Genomic DNA, 24,550 nt, shown 5'->3' with positions numbered 1-24,550 from the left:
AGGCATGCAAAATTTAAATTTCAAAGATATACATCTCTCTAAATACTTTTAGATTAAAATTAAGTTACTAAGAAGGCAAAATATTACTTAATTCAATTATCATACTGACGTATATTAACATAGTAAATCGATTACATAATAACGACTAGTTCCAGATAAGTTCTTGAACCTTTTAATCTTCGACATTGAAAATCCCGCCCCTTTATCGACTGGGGCGTTACCTATTTGCAACTTTGCTCTACAAGGTTTAACAAGATTTTCCATAGTTTAAGTGTAACTTTGAATTAAATTTCTCCCTTATAATTAACTCGGAACTTCCATAGCAATTAACAATTACTGTCAAGGGTACTAAGCTTGCCTGCGGACCTACTTTGGCTGTAATATCGTTAATTTCTTAGGGGGGATTTACTGGCACAAGCTCCTCTTCATAATTGATCCAACTGTAAACTACTAACAAATGGTCTTAAAATTAAACATTTCCAACATTAATTATTATTAAAACGGGTTTTATGACGTCAGGCAATGGCAATATAAACTGAGATTGCAATGTGCGAGGCATGGCAAGAGGCAGGCACCAAAAACATTAACCCATAACTTCAGGTCGCCGGGGTTTTCTGACCTCAATTCCACTTACGTTAAGGGTCAACAAATTGCGGTAAAGCTTATTATATTTATTGCACTGTTTGTGTTTATTGTTTTTTATTTTGTTTATCGTCGCCGCACTCAATCAATTGTCATTCAGTTTGATCGATATATATGCACTTCACTCACCCATGGCAGGTCCTTGCCAGCGATGCTCATGATTACCTCTCCCATTGTCAGCTTTTTAATTATGCTCCGCTTGTTGTTACCATATTATGCAATAGTTTTTTTTATATAATTTTGCTCGTCGCAATTAATTAACTCTGCTCTTTGTATTTTTTTAAGAACCTTTTTTGCTTGCTGTCTACGCACAAAAGCCTCGAAGTCGACTGAGTGACGTGCCCCGACCCTTGGTTCACTCAATTTCAGATTTCTTTTTGCAAAAATCAAGTGCGGAGTGAGGGTTTAGAGATTTAAATTGATAATACAAAATTATAAATACAATTCCCTGCACAGCTTTCAGCCTTTGTATTATTAAATTAATTTATATATCATACATTCATTTCTATGAAATAAAAATCACAAAACGTATTTTATAAATCTATATTTATTTTAGCCTAGGTTTTATTTAATACTTGTCTTTAAACATGTTTTAGAGGGGCTTTTTCCTTATAAATTTTTAAAATTTTATGCTTAAAAGGCCTAACTCCGCCCCTGATTTTTTGAAGAACATTTAATAAGACTTAATTGAACTGTGCGGCTGACCTGCTGGCATGCGTAAACCAGCACAAAAAGCTCCATATATGATAGCATACCAGACATTTATGCGTGGAGACGAGAGAAAACTAAATTCTATTTCATCTTCTATGTATGTATATAGTTGGCGAGACATTTTTGTGTGACCTTTTGGATAGCCTCTACCCAGCAAGAATGATATAATTTAATTTGTGTGGCGATTCCAACCTACCTCAAACTGAACAAACAAAAATAAATATGATTCTCTTCTAATTACAGAAACTTCAACCCTTCGGCTGCAAATGTCAATCAACTGCGAAAGCAAATAAAAACTGGGAATTTATTTTGCATAAATGTAAATATTAATTTCTCCGTTTGCCTATGCAAACAGTGTGGTGGTTAAAATATTAAAAAAAAATATATATATAAATGAAAATTAAATTGTGCAATCAAAAATTGTGATGAGTGAAAAAACCAAAATGCCAAAGCCTGGCAAATGCAGGAACTTTGTTTGACGCACCTCGTCCGGCATGGTTCGGTCAGAAACAGATGCCAAATGTCCATCAGAAATGCAGCCAATGGATTTGCTAAAAAGTACACCAGGTGCTGGCCCACCATGGTTTTGGATTTTTCGAGCTGGGATCGGTTGGAAAGCGGAGCACTCTCCGGATTAATTAAAAATGTTGCGCCTCCGGCCGCAGGCCTTCACTCAACGACTGGCTTCAACTGCACTGGCAGCCAAGTTAATTGAATTGGCTACTGGTTTTATCGGGCCTTATTTCTTCAGTTAGAAATTAGTGTAGAAATGGCTCGAAGATTGGCATTTCCTGGGCTTTCATAAACAATCATTTCATATTTCCCTAAGCACGTGACCAAAACGAATTTTATTTTCATTATCCAATTGCTGCTTCCCATTGATAATCCCCCATGCGATCTGAATAAATCGGGGTCACCCTTTCACTAATTTAGCACCGTGTCGGCGGGCATCCCTTTGTCCTTGCCTTGATTTTTATTCCCGTGTCCTGTGTGGTGGTGGTTTTAATTTCCAGCCTTTTGCATACATTTCAACGCAATCTGTTGCCTAACTAGGCGTTACATTGATGCTACTTTCCGGGGGTTAAGACTTCCACTTTGAGGGGCGAATATGGATGCTGCGGCGGCGTCATCTGGCGCAACTCTCTAATTAGTCCTGACAACTTGTTACGAGATCATGCGAATCGAAGGCTCAGGTTCCGCCAAACTGGATGACAGCTGAGAGGGAAAAGAAAATAAGTTTTGGTTGAGAATATGAGCAGGTTATTGTATGGGGTAATAGTTATTAAGGGATTAACGTTTCAGGGCAATGAAGGGAGATCAATTTCCCAGAATGACGCGTGTGATTGAATAATCTATTGAGAAAATAAATGAGAAATAAAATAAATTAAGTTCGTTTCTGAAGATTAATAAGTCATAATGTAAAGCATATTCATATTTACTCTGTTAACCAGTTTAGTCTATTGAATATAATATATGAGAGGGTTTTCTTGCTTTACTTACTTTCTTAAAATTAAAAATTATTTTACAACAATTTACCAACAGCTACTGATAATATATCCAAGATTTCAACTCTTTTCTGATATGATTTTAACTTGAATGGCTTAACTTGTATAGAAAACAAGAGTCTTTTCTTTATGTTTACTCCTCGTGACATCTATAAATTTCCTTTAGATATATTTTGACTAATTATTCCCGATGCTGGCGATTTATGTCATATAAATTCCCAACTTACTTCCGCCTGGCTGAGCCCACACACACCTTGAATCGTGATTTCAGTGCCCACAGAGAGTCACATAACTCAGCGAGTACACAGGGGGACATACAAATTAATTAAAGGACTCCTTTCTTATGCCTCGTCGAGTCAAGTAGTGGTCCCTTTTTCCGGCTTTCACACGTTTGTAAGAAACCGCTTCTACTCGTCCTTTTTATTTCTCCTCCTTGGCCGCAGCGTCAAGTGATGAGCCTTTTTCAGGGATCTCTCTCTCGGGTAAACAGTAACAGCAACCCTCCTCGAGTCCTGTGGGCTTGCTTCCGTTATTATTGTTTCGAGCTGTCAAATTTCGTTGTATCCTGCTATCCCTTGTGCCTCCGGTGTTCCTCCTTCGGCCTTTTTGCAATTTCGTGTAATTTTATTAATCACAACAACACATTTGTTGCCTGCTACCCTTTTCCTTTGTCGCTTCTCTGCCGCTGTTATCCTTTTCATTTCTGGGTCTGTGGGCCTGTGTGTCCTGTCATTTAGTTTTGACTAATTATGCAATTTGTATGCAATAAAAAATATTAATTGCCTTCATCCGTCCCTTGGTCCTTCGTTGTCTTTGGTTGTAAAATTATGCAACACTGCAGCGTTGTTTGTCGGAGTTTCCCTTTAAAGCTTTGTTTATTTATTTGTTGCTGCCGCGATTTCCGGTAGTGGGGCAGTGGGGAAGTCCAGTCCATGGAAAACCATTGGGGGAAAGGCTCTCAACCAGGGCTATGCGAATTTTCCAGTTGGCTTAATCGGCGCCCCCATGCGTACATCAAAAATCAACGAAGTTCATCTGTAAAAAAAAGTATAAAAAAAAACAGTATTGCAAAAAATAATAATGCAAAAATATTTTTCTTTTGGTCTACCATCAAAAAGCAGGCAGGGCACTTCATCAGAGGTCAGGGAACTGCAATGGCAAGAAAGAATTGTGAAAGGGTAAAAAATTATGCAGAACAATAGACTTTAAAGGCTATTTATTTAAAATATAAATTTATTAATTTAATAACTTTTACAGTTTTTAACATATTTTTATCTTTTTTGATTCACAACTTACTTTTATTATTATAGGATTTCGTTTTTAGTTTTATGATAATAGGAATAATATATAATATAACTGCCAGATAAACGGGGATGATAAGTAAGTATTTATGACCAGTACGTAACTATGATCAGTAATTAACTATGCTCAGTAAGTATTTATGATAAGTAAGTAACTTTGATTAGTAAGTATCAATGAACATTGAGTATCTATGACCAGTAAGTAACTATGATCAGTATCAATGAACATTAAGTATCTATGACAAGCCAGCACCTACATATGATCAGTAAGTATCTATGACCAGCAAGTAAATATGATCAGTTACTAACTTTGAACACTAATAAACAATGACTTGCAACTTTTGTAACACAACACATATCTGAGACTTGGCCGGCAGCAGTCACTTCGTTCCGGGGATGTTAGAACCAGTTGAGAATCATATGCACAGATGTGCGTAAGTAACTATGAGTGGTAAGTAACTCTGAACAGTAAGTATCTATGACCATTAAGTTAATATGATCAGTAATTAACTATGGTCAGTAAGTAACTCTGAACAGTGAATATCTATGACCAGTATGTAACTATGACCAGTAAGTATCTATAACCAGTAAGTATGCATAATCAGTTCCTAACTTTGAACACTAATAAACAATGACTTGCAACTTTTGTAACACAACACATTTCTGAGACTTGCCCAGCAGTAGTCACTTCGTTCCGGGGATGTTAGAACCAGTTGGGAATCATATGCACAGATGTGAGAGATGTGTTTTGGAACAAATTTAAGCTATTGGAATAAACGTTTTAAGTTATTCTTCGATATAATTTTACTAGTATATAAGTCGGAGCATGGCGAATCGGTGGACTATATATATACATATATATAGCTGACATAGGAACGACCTGAAAATTTTTATGAAAATCTTTATATTATTATTAAATTTTATATAATTTTAATTAGCTCTAAATAAATCAGTAATTTGATAAATCCATACTAATTAGGCCTTTTTCACGAATTCTCCATTATACACCTAACTGGCCGCTTTTAACAACCACTTCACCAGTCAACGAGACACTCTCTGACCGCTTTGTTCAAACACAAATAAATATGCACGAGCCGCCGCAAAACCGCAACTACCAACCAACCGCACACACAAACACACACACGATAATAACAGCCATTAAATGTGTAAATTTCATAAATTAACCAATAAAGTTTGCAATTATTTCCATACAATCACGGATGGGGCAAAAAAAAAAGAAGAGTAGTCCAATCAAATTAAGTGAAATAAAGTAATAAAATGAATGAAATGCAAAATATTTTCATAAACTGAACTTCAGTTCATTTCGCAATGAAAACTTTCCGCCCAATAAAAATAAAAATAAACAAGAAAGGAATCTAATTTCGGGAATCCGAAATTTCTATACCCTCGACAGTGAAAATTGGTCATAACTAAGCTAAAAATGCATTAATTTCCAATCTGCCAAATTTTGACAATTTTAACAATTTTAAAAATTTATATTTTGACTGGACATGCCTAGATTGATTCGGCAGTTTATTCTGATCAAGAATATAGGGTCGGAAATAATTCCGTCACGGTTTTGCAAGCTTCTGACTAAACTTATAATACCTAATACTTATAAGGGTGTAAAAACGAGAGTATCAAAAAACTTGGCAACTTAAAATCGCTTCATTCTAATTACTTCCTTCGCGACTTCGCTGAAGGACTTCCGTCGCCTAGTCCAAGTTCAAGTTAAACTTCACGAAAAGGACCATGGGAGGAGAAGCCAGCGCATAAAACAATCGTTTTGTAATAAAGATGAAAATTTTATTAAAAGATGTCGGAAACAGATGTCGCCGCCCAGTGCCGGGAACGAGTACGAACTCCGATCCCCGGGCAAAAACCCACCCACTGGGCAGCAAAAGCCAAGCCCAAGCCCAAAGCCAACGACAACACACACACTTTATAATCTTTTATCGCATTTTTTCTACTTGGCTGACACAAAGAGCGTATTTATGCGACTGTTAACGTTATGAAAAGCCCATAATTTCCCAGCCACCCCATCACAGAGAGTTGCTCAGTTCCCCCATTCTAGCTGCCCGGCGAATATAATAAAAATAATAAACGTTGTCCTGAAAATCGATGGCAAACAGAATTCGCATTCATTTCATGGCTGCGAGTGCGCCAGCAAAAGTGGGCGGTGGCAGCAGCTGATATCGACAGTTAACTTGGCCGGAATGCTTTTTCTATATCGCCGTCCTTCGCATCGAGTGTCGTGTATAAATGTTTGCGCTTTATTATATTGCCACCGAGCCAGTCAGCCAGCCAGCTATAGAGCCACCCACGAATCCACTCAACCACGCATTTATCCCCGCCCATCTTGCAGCATCTTGTGACATTTTACCTTATTTTTTTTCTCTCTTTTCTGGGCCCTGCAGACGACGATACACGATAATGATATCCATATAATGATGCGGCTGTCAACGGCATTCGATTCCACACACATACATTCTTCCCCATGAAGTTGTTTACTCGAGCTCGGAGCTGGAGTGGCATCTGGCATGTGGCACTCTTTGAATTTTTGGCCAACTGAATTTACCTGCAAGGGTATTCCGGTGCACAACTGGATTCCAAAAGGAAGTTAGCTGGAACTTGTCATGGCTCATGAGCTTTGGCCTTTGATTTCCAAATTGAAAGGAAGGTATAACAAGCCTTGGTAATATCATAAGTAAGGCATCATCTGTTTGTGAAGAGATAATAAGTTCTTAAAAAAGATTTAAATATTCAATATAAATCTGTGTATATTGATTTAATTTTGATACATGAAGATGATATATGCTGGCAGATATCTTTCTTGTTCAATACTTACTTATAACTCATCTGGAAGGATCAGGATAAGTATTTCTGTCCCACTTAACATAAGACCAATACCTAAATATACAAATGTAATTGTCATTAAAACCCTCTATCAAAGTACAATGATCACTTCACATGGACTTTGATCTCTGGACCTCAAAGGTTTTTTCTCAGATTTTTGTCATCCATTTTGATGTTAATTCTCCAAAACACACAGCCATTATCTACCATGTCAAGCTTCTTAAGCTTAAAAGAGAAAAGGACCCACAAAGCCCAGGCAAAAAGCCAAACGTTAACAGCAATAATCTACCAACATGCAGAGCCAAACAACATCATTTACATATTTCCAATTCGGCAAACAAATTAAAAAAATAAAAACGAAACGAAAAATATAAACTCAGACCATGGCAACACTCTGTGAAAAACAATTAAAAGTTTGTCTTCAACACCTACCCGTTTGCTCGCTCCAAACTGGGCATAATATATATATATAAATATATATTTGTCTATATACATATATATGATGGGGGTTTCCCAACAAAAGCCTGTTTTGGTGACCCCTTTCATTTGTCAAAAAGCAGCGCCATGACAATGGCAGATGGAACCAAGAACGGAAGCTGGGAAATGCTGACGGGGGAAATCGGGGGCGAAAAACTGGTGCACATTCAACCCACTTATCAAATAATTGTCCTCATATTATGGCAACTACAAAAAGAGATGGAGATAGCGACTCGGAATGCAGAGAGCCATTTCCCCATTTTCTATTTTTCATTTTCCATTTTCCCCATTTAGCTGGCGACAAAGCAAGACCCCCATTCCCCCGCAAAGAAATTGCGGAAAATGGAAAATACTCAGCAGCTTAAGCCATGTGTCGGTGCCAAATAAAAATGTAAGGACTCTTCAGAGCACACAGACACTGGCACACAGTGAAAGCGAAATCCTTTGCATAAATGATGATGGCATGATGAGAACTTTTAATCATTATTATCACATATTTATACGCTTATATGAGCATGTTTTATGTACTCGCTGCCAGCAGAAGAAGCACGGAATCCTTCGGCGAGGGGCTGGCAGAGGGTTGGTAGATCCCGGGGTAATCCTTTGAGGCGTGCTTCATATGAAAGCAAAAAGCCACAAATGGCAGCGCAAAACAATCGCAATTGGAGACGGAGGGGGAGAGGCAACGACCAGAACGACGAGCTTTTGTTATCCTTGTGCTCGCACTTCTTCCCTTTGTGGAGAGCACTTCTGCTCCTTTCAGATCCTGATGATGGCTTTCCAATTCGAGTGAGGCCACGCCCTCCCAAGCCACAAGGGTTGCTCTTCGCTCTCGCTCTCGCACTGTCTCTATGTGTGCGTGTTGTAGTCCTGGCACAATAGAGGCCAAAAGGACATACACATCCTAGCTCCTAGATGGGGGTACTGCTAAGCTTACATAACCGCGCTGCTCAGCCATTTTCGCATTTACTTGGCTTCCGACCCCCAAGAGTAAATAAGTCATCATTGTCGATAAACTCGATTGTCGTCATCAACGGCGACGAGGACAACTAATTTGCGGTCATAATAAAAGTTAATCTACTGACTCCTTGGCTCTTTGCCTCAGGATTTTCCTATTTCTTCTAATTTTTTCATTTTTTTCTGCCTTTCTACGTTCCGTTGGTGCCTGCAACAAATTGCGCGGACAAATTCAAAAGTTGATGGGTGGGTGGTGGCGAGTTGGCGTCCAGTTCAAATTATGGTGCACACATTTCCATGAATTTTGTATAATCAAGTTTTTCTATTAAAATATATGATGCTAATTTATGTACACTGCTATAAAAGAGGTTTACGTTTTAAAAATATGTATTATTTTAAAAATTGCAGATTTATTAACCTGTTGAAAACTAACATAGAACAGCTTTCTGAATTAAGATTAATGCTTTTTTGACTTAGTTATGAGTTTTTTATTCTTTGATTGTCGGAAAAATATATCATACAAAATATATAAAAATCTATTCAAAAATGCGTATATTTAAAGTTTAGGTATGATTGGTTTTTCGATCATATAACTTATTTGAAAAGAGTATATAAACTTCAACTTCCCGAAGTTTGTTATCTTTCTAGTTTGTTCTATAATTTTGAAACGACAGAAGTATAAAGTATATATTTAATAACATAATAATAAACATTTGAAATTCACTTTGTATATTCAAGTTTGTTAAATATAAATAATTCTTTAGGTTCATGTTTATATATGAAATCCCTAAGTAGATACCCCTGATTAAGAATAAATACGTAAACTTATTTATCTGTATAATATGTTTATTTATTAAATATATAATTAATAATAATTAATTAATTATAAATCCTTAGTTTATGCCCCACTGTGCCACACTGTGGAATATAGCAGGCGAAATCTAATAAGAACGTAAGGATATTTGCGATGTGCGCACACAGTTCAAGGCAGCGAGTGGCAAAGGCAACGGCAACAAAACAAGAAAATTAAATTTTTATTGTTTTCACACAAATAAAATCAAATAAAAAGCGAACAACAATGGGTAGCAGGCAAAGGCTAAACAGGACACTCGTACGACAACAGGGAAAGAGAGAGAGCCAAAGCAAGGGCCAGAGCGAGAGAGTCCTATATATAAGGACGAAAATCACGTGCCGCCACATAAGCGAAGGCTACTGGGCAGGAGAAACGGACCAACCACCGAAGAGCAACCCCCGATAGCAGATATCCTGGGCCGCGGGATGCTGCGTCCTGCGACCTGCGCCTGCCAGGATAATAAACCAAGGCCTGTTCAGTTCGAATTGAGCACTCGACGCGAACGGCGGGCAATCCGGAATATCCTGGGAAGAAATACGCTACGGAAAATATAGAAAGTTCGGCAAAAATACGGCAAATACGTTATGTCTACGGCCTTCCTCGTGGACAGTCTCCTGCACGCCCAGCAGACCTTCACGGAGAGCCAGCTAAAGTCCAGCCTGAGCGAGATGCTCCTGTCGCGTCGGGAACGTGAACGGGAAAGGGATCCCGCGGATCCAACGGAGACCTCCTCCGCCTCCTGTGTCGAGGAGCGTCCGAATAGGAGCTGCAGCTGCTCGAAGCGCGGCTACAAGTGTGATAAGTGCCGCGAAGTCCGGGCCGAGAGTGTTGATAGCATCGAGGAGATGGACGAGGATGAGGACTCATCCGCAGATGAAATCGTAGCCGACATAGGCAGCGTCGGCGATGAGGAGCCCCATATGGATCTAGACGAAGAGCTGGAGCTGGAGGACGAGCTGGCCGAGGTGGACGAGCCCGCGGCAATCAAATTGCCCAAGGTGGAGCCCAAGGATCCGAGCAGCCCGGCGGTGGGCACAACCATTCTCAAGGATAGCAATAGCAAGCCCATACTTAAGTTCAGTGTCAGTGCGATTCTGGGGGATACCCGGGAAGGTGTCCGGGTCAGGAATGGTAAGTGTTACGATTTTTGGGTAATGTGGATAACGATTAATATTTACGTTTCCTAAAGTAAGCTTACATTTTTAACTTATAAAAATTTAATATATTGGCAAGAGAGAATATTTATTACTATTATTGAATTTATCAATAGATAAAAGTATCTTTTGTTCTGAATATTTTAGTTTGCATATCTTAACCCTATTCTATTTCTTAAGTGGCAACCAAGGATTATTATTCCCCGAGATAAAGTTTCCTCCAATTAGGTTCCTTGCCTTAGGCTGCTCTCAAAAGAATACAATTAAAAAGGCTTGGCAATTAATTTGCCGTGGCTAATGCCGAACATAAACAAAACATACAATTGCAATATGAAAAGCCAAAAGAATAACAATCTGACGGAAAAGTTTCCGAATTTTTCAGTACGTAGTTTATTGCCTTCGGTTTTTACGCCGTGATTTTATTGTCTGTGGCCTAAGCCCTCGGGGCGTTGCTCCGCTGAGCCTCGCAGGCTGTAAAAACACAACCAGACCTAATCATGTTTAAATTATTGAGCTGAGCCCCGTAAGCAACAAAGCCGCATAACCAGTTCGGACTTCTGCAAGGATTCGAAGAGATATAACCGCCGATCCAATGCGATCCGATGCGATCCTCGGCCGCGTGCTATAACAAGGGATGAGAATGGGGATGAGGATGAGGCTGAGTCTGAGGATGAGCAATGTGCGGCTTCCTCTCTGGGGTGTGTGTGGGACACAAAAAAGGAGGCGGAACCAATTGGCCATCAGTCAATGTAACAGCTTTGCCTTGGCCTTCTTTTTTTTAGCATTTGAATGAAGTCCTTTGCTTTGTTCGCGGCGGCTAGTATCGGGATTGTGGGATTTTAATTGTCATGTGATTATCGGAACGCGGCTTAGTTTTTTCATATTAATGAGTGGGCCGGGCATTCTGATTTACTATATTTTATGGCTTTTTTTATGAGGTTTTATTGGCAATATTTTGGGGTTAAATCAATGCAGAAACGGCAATAATTTTTTATGGACAAAGCGTGGCAAAATTGGTTGATAGAACTTAGGAATTTATGACTAGAAACGAAATTGCAGTGCTTATTTAAATGATATAAGGTTCATTTTATAGAATAATGGAGGAATTGGCGAGAATATAAATACATAATAAGACATATACGAAACACAGATCTTAATATAGTCTGCTTTTAAAAAGAGTTTCGTTTCTTGAAGGTAATGCTTAATTATAATTTGTTACCATTTTAAGTACGTTTTTGTGATAGATTAATTATATTTAATAAATATATAACTTATATTAAATATAATATGAAACCTTGCTAATTTTCCCCCTGTTACTGTCACATATTTTGCATAATATATTTCCGTTTTTCTATAACTATTTACTATCCTAACAAGAAAGGAAACTAATTTCGAAAAGCCAGAGCCAAATTTAAAGGAACCAAATTTAAAATCAATATAACTCAGCTAAAAACGCTTTAATTTTAATATGGAAAGCTTTACTGCTTTAGTTTTGATCATATTAATAAATCTGCATACTTAGTTTGCAAATTAAAAAAATTAAATTTTTTGTCAAATTTTGAAAATTTTAACGATGTAACCCCTTATAAAATTTTCAAATTCAAAATTAAAAAAAAAAAAAAAATTATTTTCTAGACATGGCTAGATAGATTCGCCAGTTGATTCTGATCAAGAATATATATTATTTATAGGGTCGGAAATGATTCCTTCAATGTGTTTCAATCTTATCACTAAAGTTAAACTCTGCAAAAAGGTATAAAAACAGACAATTGCATTGGAAAACTTTTCTGTGCGAGTTTTTAAAGCACTAACAAAACTGCATACTGCGTTTGTTGATGCAATTATAAGTTTCTAACTAAAATAATAAAACCCTGCAAAGGAGTATAAAAACAGACAATTTTTGTCAAAAAATCATAGCTTAAAATACTCATAACTAAGCCAATAAATCATTCATTTTAATTTGGAAGGCAGTTCTATGCTAGTTTTTACTAGATTGACAAATCTGCATACTCAGTTTTCAAATTTAAATGATTCAATTTTTTGTCGATTTTTGGAAAAAAGAACGATGTAACCCCTTATCAAATTTTCAAATTTTAACAAAATTTGGTAAATTTTATTTTTCTTGTAGACATGCCTAGATAAATTGGCCTGTTCATTCTAATCCAGAATATATATGATTTATAGGGTCGAAAATGATTCCTTCCCTGAGTTTCACTCTTCTAACTGAAAGTATACTCTCCAAAAATGGTATAAAGACTTTTCCCCCGAACTTTCAAACTAATTGCCATCGTATCCCAATCAATGATCCACTTGGGGAATTTTGCACAGCTAAAACGGAAATTGCTTTTTGCTTAGAAGTAAGCCAACCACAAAATGAACTTTTTGCAGGGGCCATAAACCAAAAAGGGGCCAAAAAGTTGCCAACGACACAGATGCAGATACAGAAAACAGTTGGAAAACCGCGCGACAAACAAAACAAACAAAGGCGAACAATTATAACTTAATTTGTGCGCTCATTAGGCGCACATGTGCCACATCATTCGCAAACACATACACACAAGGATCCAGGATCCGGCATCGGGTATCCATATACATATAAATGGAAATTTTCGGGGGAGCCACCGCCGTTGGCCACAGGAGTCAACGCGCACATACAAAACTGCCGAAACTAAAGAGGCGTTAATACGTTAATTGTTTCGGTTCTCTAATCGAATTAAAATCATATCCCGAATATCCTGGAGCGCCTGTCAGGATGTCAGGAGAAAGAGAAAGAAATATACAAGATGGGGACTGGCAATGGCTGCCTTTTTTGGGGGGTGTTTAATTAGAAAATGAAATGCAGCCAAATGGAGCTACCCCCATTATCCTGATATCCTTGATACATATATATATATATATATTTATATGTGCACACATCCGGCTGCCTGCGTTTCAAAGGCGCCAAAACTTGGCTCTCAAGGTGCGAGTGTGCGTCGAGTCCTTTATCCTGGCGCTTGTGTTGTTTGGCTTAATTATGCCAACTTCACACTGACACTTCAAAGCAGATTTCACAACCCATTGTCTGCCTGTGTCTGTGACAGGGAAGGGGGTTTCCTGTCTGGGAAACTGCCAAGACAGCACATAACACGCTCCAAAGATTCTGAATTCCTGCTCTGGGAATGTGTGAAGCCCCTGTCACAAAGGCTTTGGCAGATTGTTTCCAAGCCTGACAATTTGACACTTCAAAGTAATGTTGGTTTTGTGGGAATTACATTAATTTGATAAGAGAATATTAATTGACATAATTTCAAATCAAAATAATATCTCAGGAACTACAAGAAATTGAAAACAACAAATTGAAATCATTTAAGAGGTCAATTAGCAATAAGTTGTTCTTTATAAACTAGATTTCCCTCAGTATTTGTTAAGGTTAAACAATTTATTTAAACATACTTTCGGGGATGCTTTCAATTAAAGCTAACTGCTTAGTGGGGCACTCTTACATTAAATGGTTCACTAATGGGTATAACCACTCCTCTTTGCCACTACCCGATTTTACAGAATTCATGCAACCGCAGCATATATGGCCTTATCTACAACAAAACTTCATGCAGCAGCACACACATCAGTATCACCAACACCATCAGCAGCAGCAGCAGCATCCACAGCATCCCCACCAGCAGCAGCACCAACAGTTGCCAGTGCCAGGACATCCAGGACATCCAGGGCATCCGCATCACCATCATCACCAGCATCACCATCATCATCCGGGGGCGGGGCACGCCCACTTTCCGCATCCCGCATTTCTAACGCATCAACTGCCGCCGCATCAGCAGCAACAGCAACAGCAGCAGCAGCAACAGCATCCCGGCAATAGTTGTCAGCCGCAAACCGCATCCTCGTCGTCGTCACCTGGCAGCACAATTAGTGATAGCGACAACAATCACGGCGGCCCCAATCCCACTGCTAACTCTGGCCAGGATGGGCGACCGCACGAAATGGGAGCTGCGGACGAGGACAATGCCAATCGAAGATTAACGCAAGACAAGCAGCAGCAGCAGCAGCACCAGATGCTGGGATCAGCCGGAGGAGGAGGAGGAGGAGGTGGTGGTGGCCATCCTACGCCGCCGCCTCCGCCTCCTCCGCCAGTGATTGCCAAGCCCATGCCCAGCAGACCCACACCCTTCCTGCCGCACACCCTTAACCACCCGCACCTTCACTCGCTGCTGGCGCACTGCCGGAATCCCTACATGAGTGGTAAGAGGAGTTCCCCTTAAGGTTGGAGTTGGAGATGTGACGTTTCCATACTTAAAAAAAAATTTATTTAAATTGTAAAGCAAATTTTGGAAAAATATCTGTCAAAATTAGCACTATCCGTTTAAAAACTAGAACATATTGTTCTTAAATTAACTTGGTAAAAATTCCAATTTATTTTTATTACTTGAAAGCTTTATAGAAGCCCCATAACTTTGTCATACTTGGCTTTTATTTCCAAGTGTACTGCTCCCTAATTGCTGTCCAAATGTGGTGACGACACATTCCCAACTTCCGACTAGATCGCCCTCCCGCTGGGCCCATTAACAAGTGTTTTGGTCTAATGCATTTCCTCTCCCTCTGGACTCAACCCCCTCACCTTTTCCCAATTGCAGTTGCCGCCCAAGTGTTTCCCCTGCCTCCGGGCCAGGGTTTCCCCTGGGCCCATTCGACGCGTGGCAAGCCTCGTCGTGGAATGATGCGACGTGCCGTCTTCTCAGGTGCGTAGAATGGGGGGAGTTCGGCACATGGAAAGGGGGTACTGATTAAGAGGTTACTCTTGCTACTTGCAGATTCTCAGAGGAAGGGTCTGGAGAAGCGATTCCAGCAGCAAAAGTACATCAGCAAGCCGGATCGCAAAAAGCTAGCAGAGCGACTGGGTCTCAAAGACTCTCAGGTTAGTTTCAGTATATTTTGTTTAATTCTACATATCATATATTATCTTACCTGACTTTGACTTTGACTTAATTAATTTTCCTACTCCACATACCATTAAATCCCCATTAAAGCCCGAGAATAACTCCACATGATGCCCCTAAAAAAACACCCAATTAGCCTAATTCCTAAACTTTATCCACTAAACTCCCTAAATTTAGGTGTAAGCCATCCAAAAACAATCTGCTCTCGAGACAAACAAAAAAATCAATAAGCATAATAAGCACGAAATGAAGCCATTATAAAATTATATATATGGAAACCGCTTATGAAAATTCAGTTTGGCGAACTTTTCGCATCAGCTTTAATAAGTAAGCAGACAACAAAAGGGACGACGACGGCGACGAGGTCGTTGGAAAAGGAAAGCCCGAAACAAAAAGCGGACAAAACTCCGCCCAGGAAAGCTCTCTGGCAATGGCTGCGCACGGGAAAATGGCAGAAAAGCCAAACAAAAAAAAAATGGGAGGGCGGTCTCTCCTTGAAATGCGCAGTCGCTTTCTTATACATATATCCCCCGTGATATATATACGGATATATGTACACCAAGTCCCCGAGGTCGAGGTATAATGAAATTATAACGAGCCATAAGAAATTCATGTCGGCTGAGACGCAGACAGCTTTCATTGATTGCAGAGCTACTGGCATCGACCAGGTCCCTTTCCGAGTCATGCAATAATTAAATTAATTTTTGTAAAACTCTGACAATACTTATAACGATAAAAAAAGGGAAAAAAATGACCAGGGGCAGAGGGAAAAACAACGGAGGCATTTTCACATGGCTGCGAATATTTGCGTGGCCAATTTGGTCTTGTCAAAATGTAATCGATCACAACTCAATCAGGCCCCGGCAGTTGTCATCCCTTGAATGGGTCGGTATACAATCCCGAATCCCTCTGATGATGCTGATGACTGACAATGTCATGCCAAATTAGTCCAGCTCCTTTTTTTCTTCTAGCATATGATTCATAAGAATTTCATAATTGCACAATATAAGCGTGTCCAGTTTGCATTCGAAACATGAATTCATCAACTCATTGCATAAGTCACGCCCCTTTTTTTTGAACCCATTTAGAACGATCGATCATTTACAGCCTAATGATCTTATAATGCCCGCGTCTGAAAAATATATACTACACATAATGCCAGCGACCGTATTTCAAACCTAAAAGTGTAACTGATGTCTAAAGATAAAAATTGTGTAAGATCCCTGAGCTACAATTGCTCGGAATCTTAATTTATCATGTATAGTAAATTATGTACACCGTGACTACAGGCTTATTTAATTGCTGTAAGCACTAGAGATTTATAGTATTTACTTTAGTCAAAATAAATCAGTGTTGAAGTATACTGTCAGTGTCACAAATAGAAAAATAGAGAGACTACTTTCTTACGAATTACACTAATTACGAAAATGTTTAGCAATATATAATATTATTTTAAGAATTTATTTTTAAACTTATAAAGGTTTTGTTTAAAACCAGTAACTCCCATTCAAGTTTATTAAAAAACCATTCAAAGTTATATCCTTTTGCAACTTCAACTATTATTTTATGATTATTGGCCTCAGCTAAGCTATAAATTCTAGGATATGAAGGGAAAACTTCTAAAGCATTCATCAAATGCAGTTTGTCAAAGTGTGAAAATAGAAAATGTCGAAGGCGCAGGAAAAACAAAAGACCGAGAGGGAAACCAAGTACTGAAAAAAGAAGCTAAAAGAAAGCTCGTTTGGCGACCGTGGCAAAAAATGTGCAAAAATGTCAGAAAAATTCGCAATCAAATCGCAGCGGGTGTCCAGCTTGCGGTGGCTCTGGAACCCTGGAAGCTCCTGAACAGAGTATATGGGTTGAGGGACAAAGGACAAAGGACAAAGGACAAGGGACTCGGACACGGACACGGACAGGGACACATACACCCAAAGTGTTGGGCAGCCGGCGGCGATGGTAGCTCCATTAACGAGCCCCATATATATAGAGAGTGTGGGGTGTGCAGAATTGAGGTCCTTGGGTACGTAGTTTGGGTGATGAACGAGTGCGGATATTCACACTCGAGTGTCACAGGTTGAGTGGGTGTGAGTGGGTATATATGTATGTGTCCGAGAGTGAGTGTTGGTGCGAGTGTGAGTGGCTTGCATTGCGCCTAGCTGTATGCAACATGATTTAAGAGCCTGCCTGCCGCCTCCTTCGTTTTGCTGCACTTTTTGCGGATCGCTTGTTGTTCACTTTGCTGCACAGTTCGCGTCATAAATATAACCGCACACTGCACTGACTGCCTGCAATTCGAGTATCGAGAGCATTGGCAGGGGAGCCTTTTGGGCCATTGTCCAGAGGGAATTTTGTGTCGCGTGCCTTGCGGTCGACAAACGTTGCATTGATGATGCCCAGCTCTCAGTTGGGCAGTTGACCAGTTGGCCAGGTGATTCATCATTTCGAGTGTTGTTCATTGCAACGTTTATTGCGATTTTTACAAACGCACTCGAAAAATTCGCTGCCAGTCGATTTATGGGCGCGGTTTCTGTGCATTTTTTAACTCCAAATTGCGGATGCAAGTCACGTTTTAGGGAGTATTAACTAAGGGTTTTGGGATTAAAATGAGTATATTTAAAGTCTTTGCCTAGCAACTAAATTAAAGCCCCAGCGAAATAAGTTTTCTAATTCCCCATTTGAATAAATTAAAGAAAAGAACAAATCCTTTTAAATCAAAGCCTTATTATTCGATTATGCCCAATAAATAAAAATAAAACCCAGACCAGCACACTCCAGCCATCAGTCACGCCCTCTTCAACGGGAACTGCGACTGACAGTTACCAGCCTCATAATCCGCTGGCTATAAATTTAATTGCCATTAATGACACTCCAAGCGCGGGTAACCGGGAAAGTGGGAAAGTGGGAATCCCGGGAAAAGAAAGAGCTTGCTCTGCCCGCTGGCGGCTGCCAAAACCATGCGGCGGAAATGAAAACATCTTGAGGCGTAAATGTGATTTGCATTTTTAAATCAATACACAAAGGAATCGCGGAATATATATATATATATATATATATATAGACGACTAGGAATGAAGAACAGGATGGCTCTATGAAAGCAATAGCAATAGCTAAAGCCACCCCCGACACACACACGTGTCTGGCTTTGGTTCTCGCTCTCGCCCGGCAACTTTTTAAGTGTCATGTCCAAAACAAATTCGTCTGTTTTTGATTTGTCGAAAAAATTGAGGGGAGAAAAAATCGGGCAGCCCTCGGTCGCCACATCGAATAAAGGAAATTCCCGCCAACGCTTTCGCAATCAACTGTGGAATTTTCAACCATTTCCCACACTCTCTCTCTGGCACTTTTGGCATTTTCACGTTATAAATATTTTTATTTTCCATTTCGTCTGCCTTGTCTTTTGTCTGTTTTCCACATACAGCAGACGGTTGCATCGTTCTGGTTTTTTATTTGGTTTGCGATTCCCCGATTTCGATTTCTTTGACAGAAGCTGGCCGTTGGCTTTAAATCAAGCTGCACAATAAATAATAATCCCTGAATGGGGGAAATCCGTAGAGTATTTAACACTCGATCTCTGGGTTGGTCTTTTGTATTGTTTGCTTTGGTTTTTATGAGCCTTGTTAGCCCCTTAATGGCCGAGAAGAGGGTTTTAGTTAGAGAAACACTGTGAAAGTGATTTAAGATTATGAACTTAGGGGTTAACTGAGATTACTAGGATAAAGAGAAATGTCTAATAAATATATTATATATTTATTATTTATCTAAGAGATACGTTGTATAAGTTGGGTTGACAATTTTAACGATGTAACCCCATATAAAATATTTAAATTTTCAATTTCAATATTTAAATTTTGACCGGACATGGCTAAAATAATATAACTCAGCAAAGGGGGATAAAAACAGACAATTTTTCCCAAAAATCATAGTTTAAAAAACTCATAACTAAGCCAAAAAATAATTCATTTTAATTCGGAAAGCTGCTCTATGCTAGTTTTTAGTAGATTAACAAATCTGCATACTCCGTTTTTGAATTTAGAAAATTCAATTTTTTGCCAAATTTTGACAATTTTAATGATGTAACCCCTTATCTTTTTTTGACATTTTGGAAAAAAATGCAAAAATTTATTTTCCCCCAAGAGATGGCTAGATCGATTCAACTGTTCATTCTGATCAAGAATATATATGATTTATAGGGTCGGAAATGATTCCTTCATTGTGTTATAAGCTTCTGATTAATACTAATACCCTAAGAAAGGTATAAAAACAGGAAATTTTTTTAAATAATCAGTGTTTTTTAAACATCATAATTAGGCCAAAAACGTATAAATTTCAATTCGGAAAGCTGTTCTGTGTTAGTTTTTAAGGCGCCAAAAAATCCGCATTCTGCGTTTGTTAATGTTATTAAAAAATTCTTACTAAAATTATAATAACCTGCAAAATGGTATAAAAACAGACAATTTTTTAAAATAATCATTGTTTTTCAAACATCATAATTAGGCCAAAAATACGTTTATTTCAATTGGAAAAGCTGTTCTGTGTTAGTTTTTAAAGCTCTAACAAATTTGCATGCTGCGTTTTTGAATTTAAAAAATTCAATTTTTTGTCTAAATTTTGACAATTTTAATTATAAAACTTTTTTATAAAATTTTGAAATTTAGAAAAAATTATTTTTTCACCGGGAATGGCTAGATCGATTCGGAAGTTGATGCTGATCAAGAATATATATGATTTATAGGGTCGGAAATGATTCCTTCACAGCTTTACAAGCTACCGAAGCTATCCAAAATTGATATACCCTGCTGAAGTATAAAAATTATATATTTTATTGCATTAAATAGCTTGAAGCCTGTAGCTTGCCATACCTCGTAGGTTTCATAAATATCATTTTATAAATCCATCTTATTCAACTTTTACAACGCCACAAATCAAAGAACACTTAATGTTCCAAACTCAAATTTCATTTCAATTTGCCAATTTGCAACCCTCTTTGGCAAAAACCAATTGGGAAACATTAAAACCCATCATTTGCAGCTTTGGTTACAAAATAAATTTGTTGACAAATTGCTAAATAAATGGTTCGCCCGGCCACAAGCCAAAGAAATTTTGCAAACACTCCGTAGAGATTCCCCCTAAAACAATAACCACAAAAGCGGGCCGGGTCGGAGAGGATGCAGAGTGGAGGCAGTCCAATCCAAATGGACCATGGCCAGTAACCCAAAACGCACTGCCAACTGCTGTTGGAATGACTTTGGCAAATAGTAGCAGACTATTTAATACGCTATTACGCAGCATATCGAATGACATGGCGGGGCCCGAAAATGGGTTGACAGGAAGGCGACGACCGAACGAACTCCTCCCTTAAAGCCCAGCCTCATTAGTTAACATATGTTGCCCTCGGACGAGATTGGCAAAAGTCGGGATATAGCAGGACGAGACGGGACTCTATCCTCCCTCACAAACAACAGCTTGTGCTCATTGCCCAAAGTCAATTTTCGGAAGAAAAAAAGTATATATATAGCAGAAGGGAGGATTGCCGCCCATTATATCCCAACTCTACTGGGTTGCTTTATAAAAACTTCAAACAAATTCTATGCGCGTTATGCTGGCAGCGTGTCAGAAAAATATGTTACTTATCGTTTTGGCTTACTGTCTATGGAATGGGCTCTACGGCGAGTGCCGTTGCCATTGGGGGAGTATATCCCTGAAACTGTGATGGTTTGGACTCTTTAACAAAGTGGCAAAACGTTTAGCCGGAATTTGAGATAGCATCGAAGATTGAGAACTTCATTTCGAGGGAGATGTGATTACATGTGGGCTATCAAAGGGAATGGGTCAACTTGAAGTAACTAGATTAATAAAGAAGATAGAGTGAACTTAAAGTAATTGGATAAATACATGGGAGGATATTAATTTATATTTAACTGATACAAATACATTATACTTATCTTTTTGTAATGTTAAATACTTAAACCTATTAGCAAAATATTATCCTTGATTATTTCCAAACAATTTAATACTCCATTAACCCCAAAACTCTACAGCCACTACTCCCCCTTGCTAATTACAATAACAATAACACAACAATTGAATTTTAGTTTTTGCGTCGGCAAATACAAATATTTGCATAATTTTAATTATTATATGATAAGGAATATTTTATGTGTTAGACAATAATTATACGTTTACGCTGTGATTTTATGGGAAGTAGAGAGAGAGAACACTCATTACATGGCCAATATTTGTTAACAAGCCGGACTAAACGTGACTCTCAATGGCAGTTTATAATTTCCCCCAAACGTGGTCACTGGTTTATTTGTTAGTAATTATAAAACCGATTGAGTTAACTAGAACAGGTTCTATATAATTTTTAGAAGACAGAGAGAGTAGCTCTCCTCGCCGCAGGCAATAATCACAGTTTCGAGCTCATTAAACAAGGCAACGGAAATCTCCAGACGCCGCCTCGCGCTCCTTGGTATACTAAATTGCACGCTTTATAATTAATTTCCATCAGGAACAGACGATGACTATGACGACGGTGGCTGGGTCCAAGATCCCATTCCGCTTTCGGCCTTCTGGACCCATAATCATTAATCTTATCGCCGCCTGAGCTTATTATTTCAATTGCCGAAGGGTGGGAGGGCGGCTTTTCCGAGGGACAGACGCTGAAAAAACTCAATGACCGGAAGTAAGCGAAACAGCAAACCAAAAGCCGAAAGCCGCAAACATTTTCGGCGGCCACGTGCCACCAGAGGGGGGAAGGGGAGTATTCCCAAGGATACTCGGCCAAGAAATCTCTGCGGTTAATCGCTTGTTTAACATGTCAGCAGCTTTTTGTTGCCGTTGTTTACTTATTTATTTATAAATAATCTAATCACCAGTAGAGGGGGGTGGTCCCTCTCCAATTTCACGCATCAATTTGCTTTAAATTTCACATCAAGTCACAATCTAATTGCTAGCAGGGTGTGGGTGGTGTTGAGTGGTGGGTGTTGGGTGGGCTCTCCCCATAAATTGTTGCAAATTGTTTTGGCTTGCAACAAAGTGCGAGTGTCCTGCTGTGTCATAGGCACGCAGTAACAACGAGCTCCAGGACGAGCGAATAGAACACAACCCCCGGCACAATAACTCAAACACAGCACTCACCGATGAGGAGTGGAAGGACCAAGGATGCGGCCCGACGAGTCCTGCAATCCACTTCAAGTGTCTCTCGTCCTGCTCTCTCGCCTGTCAAATGCAATGGGTCGCCGCCACCGCCGCCTCCGGATGAGATCAGGTCGTCTGGGAAAGGGGCACTGGCTCTAGGATGTGAGAAACAAGACTTGCAGAATTTTTGCTGGACCAACTTTGCCTGGCACAGTGCAGAGAAAATAAACAAAAATATTGTGATTATATTCAAGAAAAATATATACAAGGGTTTTATAAATAAAGATGATAGCTTTAAATAAAATATGGCAAAAATGAAAAGGTCTCACTTAAAATATAGATTTTTTATGACAACTTAAATCAAAAGCTAAGATAAATATTTCTAAAAAATATTCTTTATTCCATATTCATTATTATTATTTTTTTTATTATTATTATTTACCATTTTAAAATTGTCTTGTTTAATCCAATTTAATACCTTTATTCCACTGTACGGCCTCTAATCAATTTGTAGCCGCTTTTGGGGAAAATGTCTCTAATTTGCATTTATTATGGATATGGCCAGCGTCTGGCGATGGCAGTACAGTTCAAACTTTTGCCCCCAGACCCATGACCACGCCCACACACACGACCATCGCCTAAATGAAAAGGGTGTGGGGTATGAATGTTTGGATCTGAGTGGGTTTATCCGGAGATTCAATTTGCCACAGAAAAGTTTTCGCCGGGTAGAACGGAAAAGTTCAGTTTCCGAAAGCGGACAACGTGGAACGAATAAAATATACACACTACACACACTCAACAGTCCATGCGAATGACCATGAAAAGTTGATAAACTATATAGACTTGGAGAATGGGGGTGTTGTACTTTAAATATATAAATGTATGGCATTGAATATATATTGTATATGATGATATAATACCTACTTTTCCCTGCTTGTATGTCCAATGTCATCCCCTTTTGTAATCCTCCAAACCTGCTCCGGACAGCTTTCCATCTGCTGGACGACAGCCTCTCCTTAATTTACCCTTTTCAATGAAATTGAAAATCCCATTTTAAAACCTGGTTTTTCCTTTCATTTGTAGGTGAAAATTTGGTTTCAGAACCGGCGGATGAAGTGGCGGAACTCCAAGGAGCGTGAACTGCTGGCCAGCGGTGGTTCTCGGGACCAGACGTTGCCCAACAAGAATAATCCCAATCCAGATCTGAGCGATGCCAAGTGCGATCGCCCGCTGACGCCACTGAGCCCATCCTTACTGTCACCAAACGGAAGTGCCACACCTCCACCGGCCCCACTGCCGGGCACTGTGGCCAAGGAGGAGCCGCCGGCGGCAGCTGTTACTCCTAAGTCACCGCAATCCGCCAGTAGCCGGAGCAGTCCTTCGGTGGGCTATGGCATTCAGATCAGCTCACCGCCGCCGCTTCTCACTAGCAATGCGGCCACGCCCACTCCGGCGGCGACACCAGGCAATACGGTTTCATCTGCCACCTCCTCGCCCCCAGGCGTTGCCAGCAGTGCCGCGGAGTTTCAGGCCAAGATCAATGCCGAGATGCAGAAGCAACTGGTGGCCGCAGATCTCAAGTTCAAGCTGGAGAGTAGCTTGCAGGAGGCCAAGCAGAGGCGGTTCGAGCAACTGCAGCAGCAGCTCCATCACTCGCCACACTTCAGTGCCATGCGGGAGGTGGAACTGGCCGCTGCAGCAGCAGCTGCGCAACTGCATCATCATCACCAGCAGCAACAGCAACAGCAGCAGCAGCAACATCAACAACAGCAGCAGCAACATCAGCAGAGCTCCGATTTCATGAAGCTCTACTACGATGACTATGACGACTCCAACTCGGACAGTGATGAGGAGATCAGCGTGACGTGATTCGGATCTTGGACAGGCCCTGTAAATATACTCATACGTTTTAATTGTAAATTTATTGATGCATTGAAATTATTGTATTTATAATATATGTGTATAATATTTTTTCGAATTTAAATTCCCAAGCGAAATAAACTTCTTTGAAAAATCTATGAAGCGG

The 24,550-nt window shown here is 39.5% G+C and overlaps 1 protein-coding gene across 1 annotated transcript; it reads left to right on the top strand.

The window, feature by feature from the left end:
- The first annotated feature begins 9,778 nt into the window (after positions 1 to 9,778).
- Positions 9,779 to 24,542, top strand: Dbx (homeobox protein Dbx). Its single transcript, XM_086829631.1, has 5 exons — positions 9,779 to 10,433; positions 13,997 to 14,692; positions 15,085 to 15,189; positions 15,262 to 15,365; positions 23,608 to 24,542. The coding sequence occupies exons 1-5, from the start codon at positions 9,887 to 9,889 to the stop codon at positions 24,391 to 24,393; spliced, it is 2,238 nt and encodes a 745-aa protein (XP_086685757.1). The 5' UTR covers positions 9,779 to 9,886; the 3' UTR covers positions 24,394 to 24,542.
- The last annotated feature ends 8 nt before the right edge of the window (positions 24,543 to 24,550 follow it).

Source organism: Drosophila serrata, unplaced genomic scaffold (genome assembly GCF_035046125.1).
Source record: "Drosophila serrata isolate PLE 108 unplaced genomic scaffold, ASM3504612v1 contig_217, whole genome shotgun sequence".
Taxonomy (NCBI): Eukaryota; Metazoa; Arthropoda; class Insecta; order Diptera; family Drosophilidae; genus Drosophila; species Drosophila serrata.
This window is presented reverse-complemented; position numbering and strand designations above follow the sequence as displayed.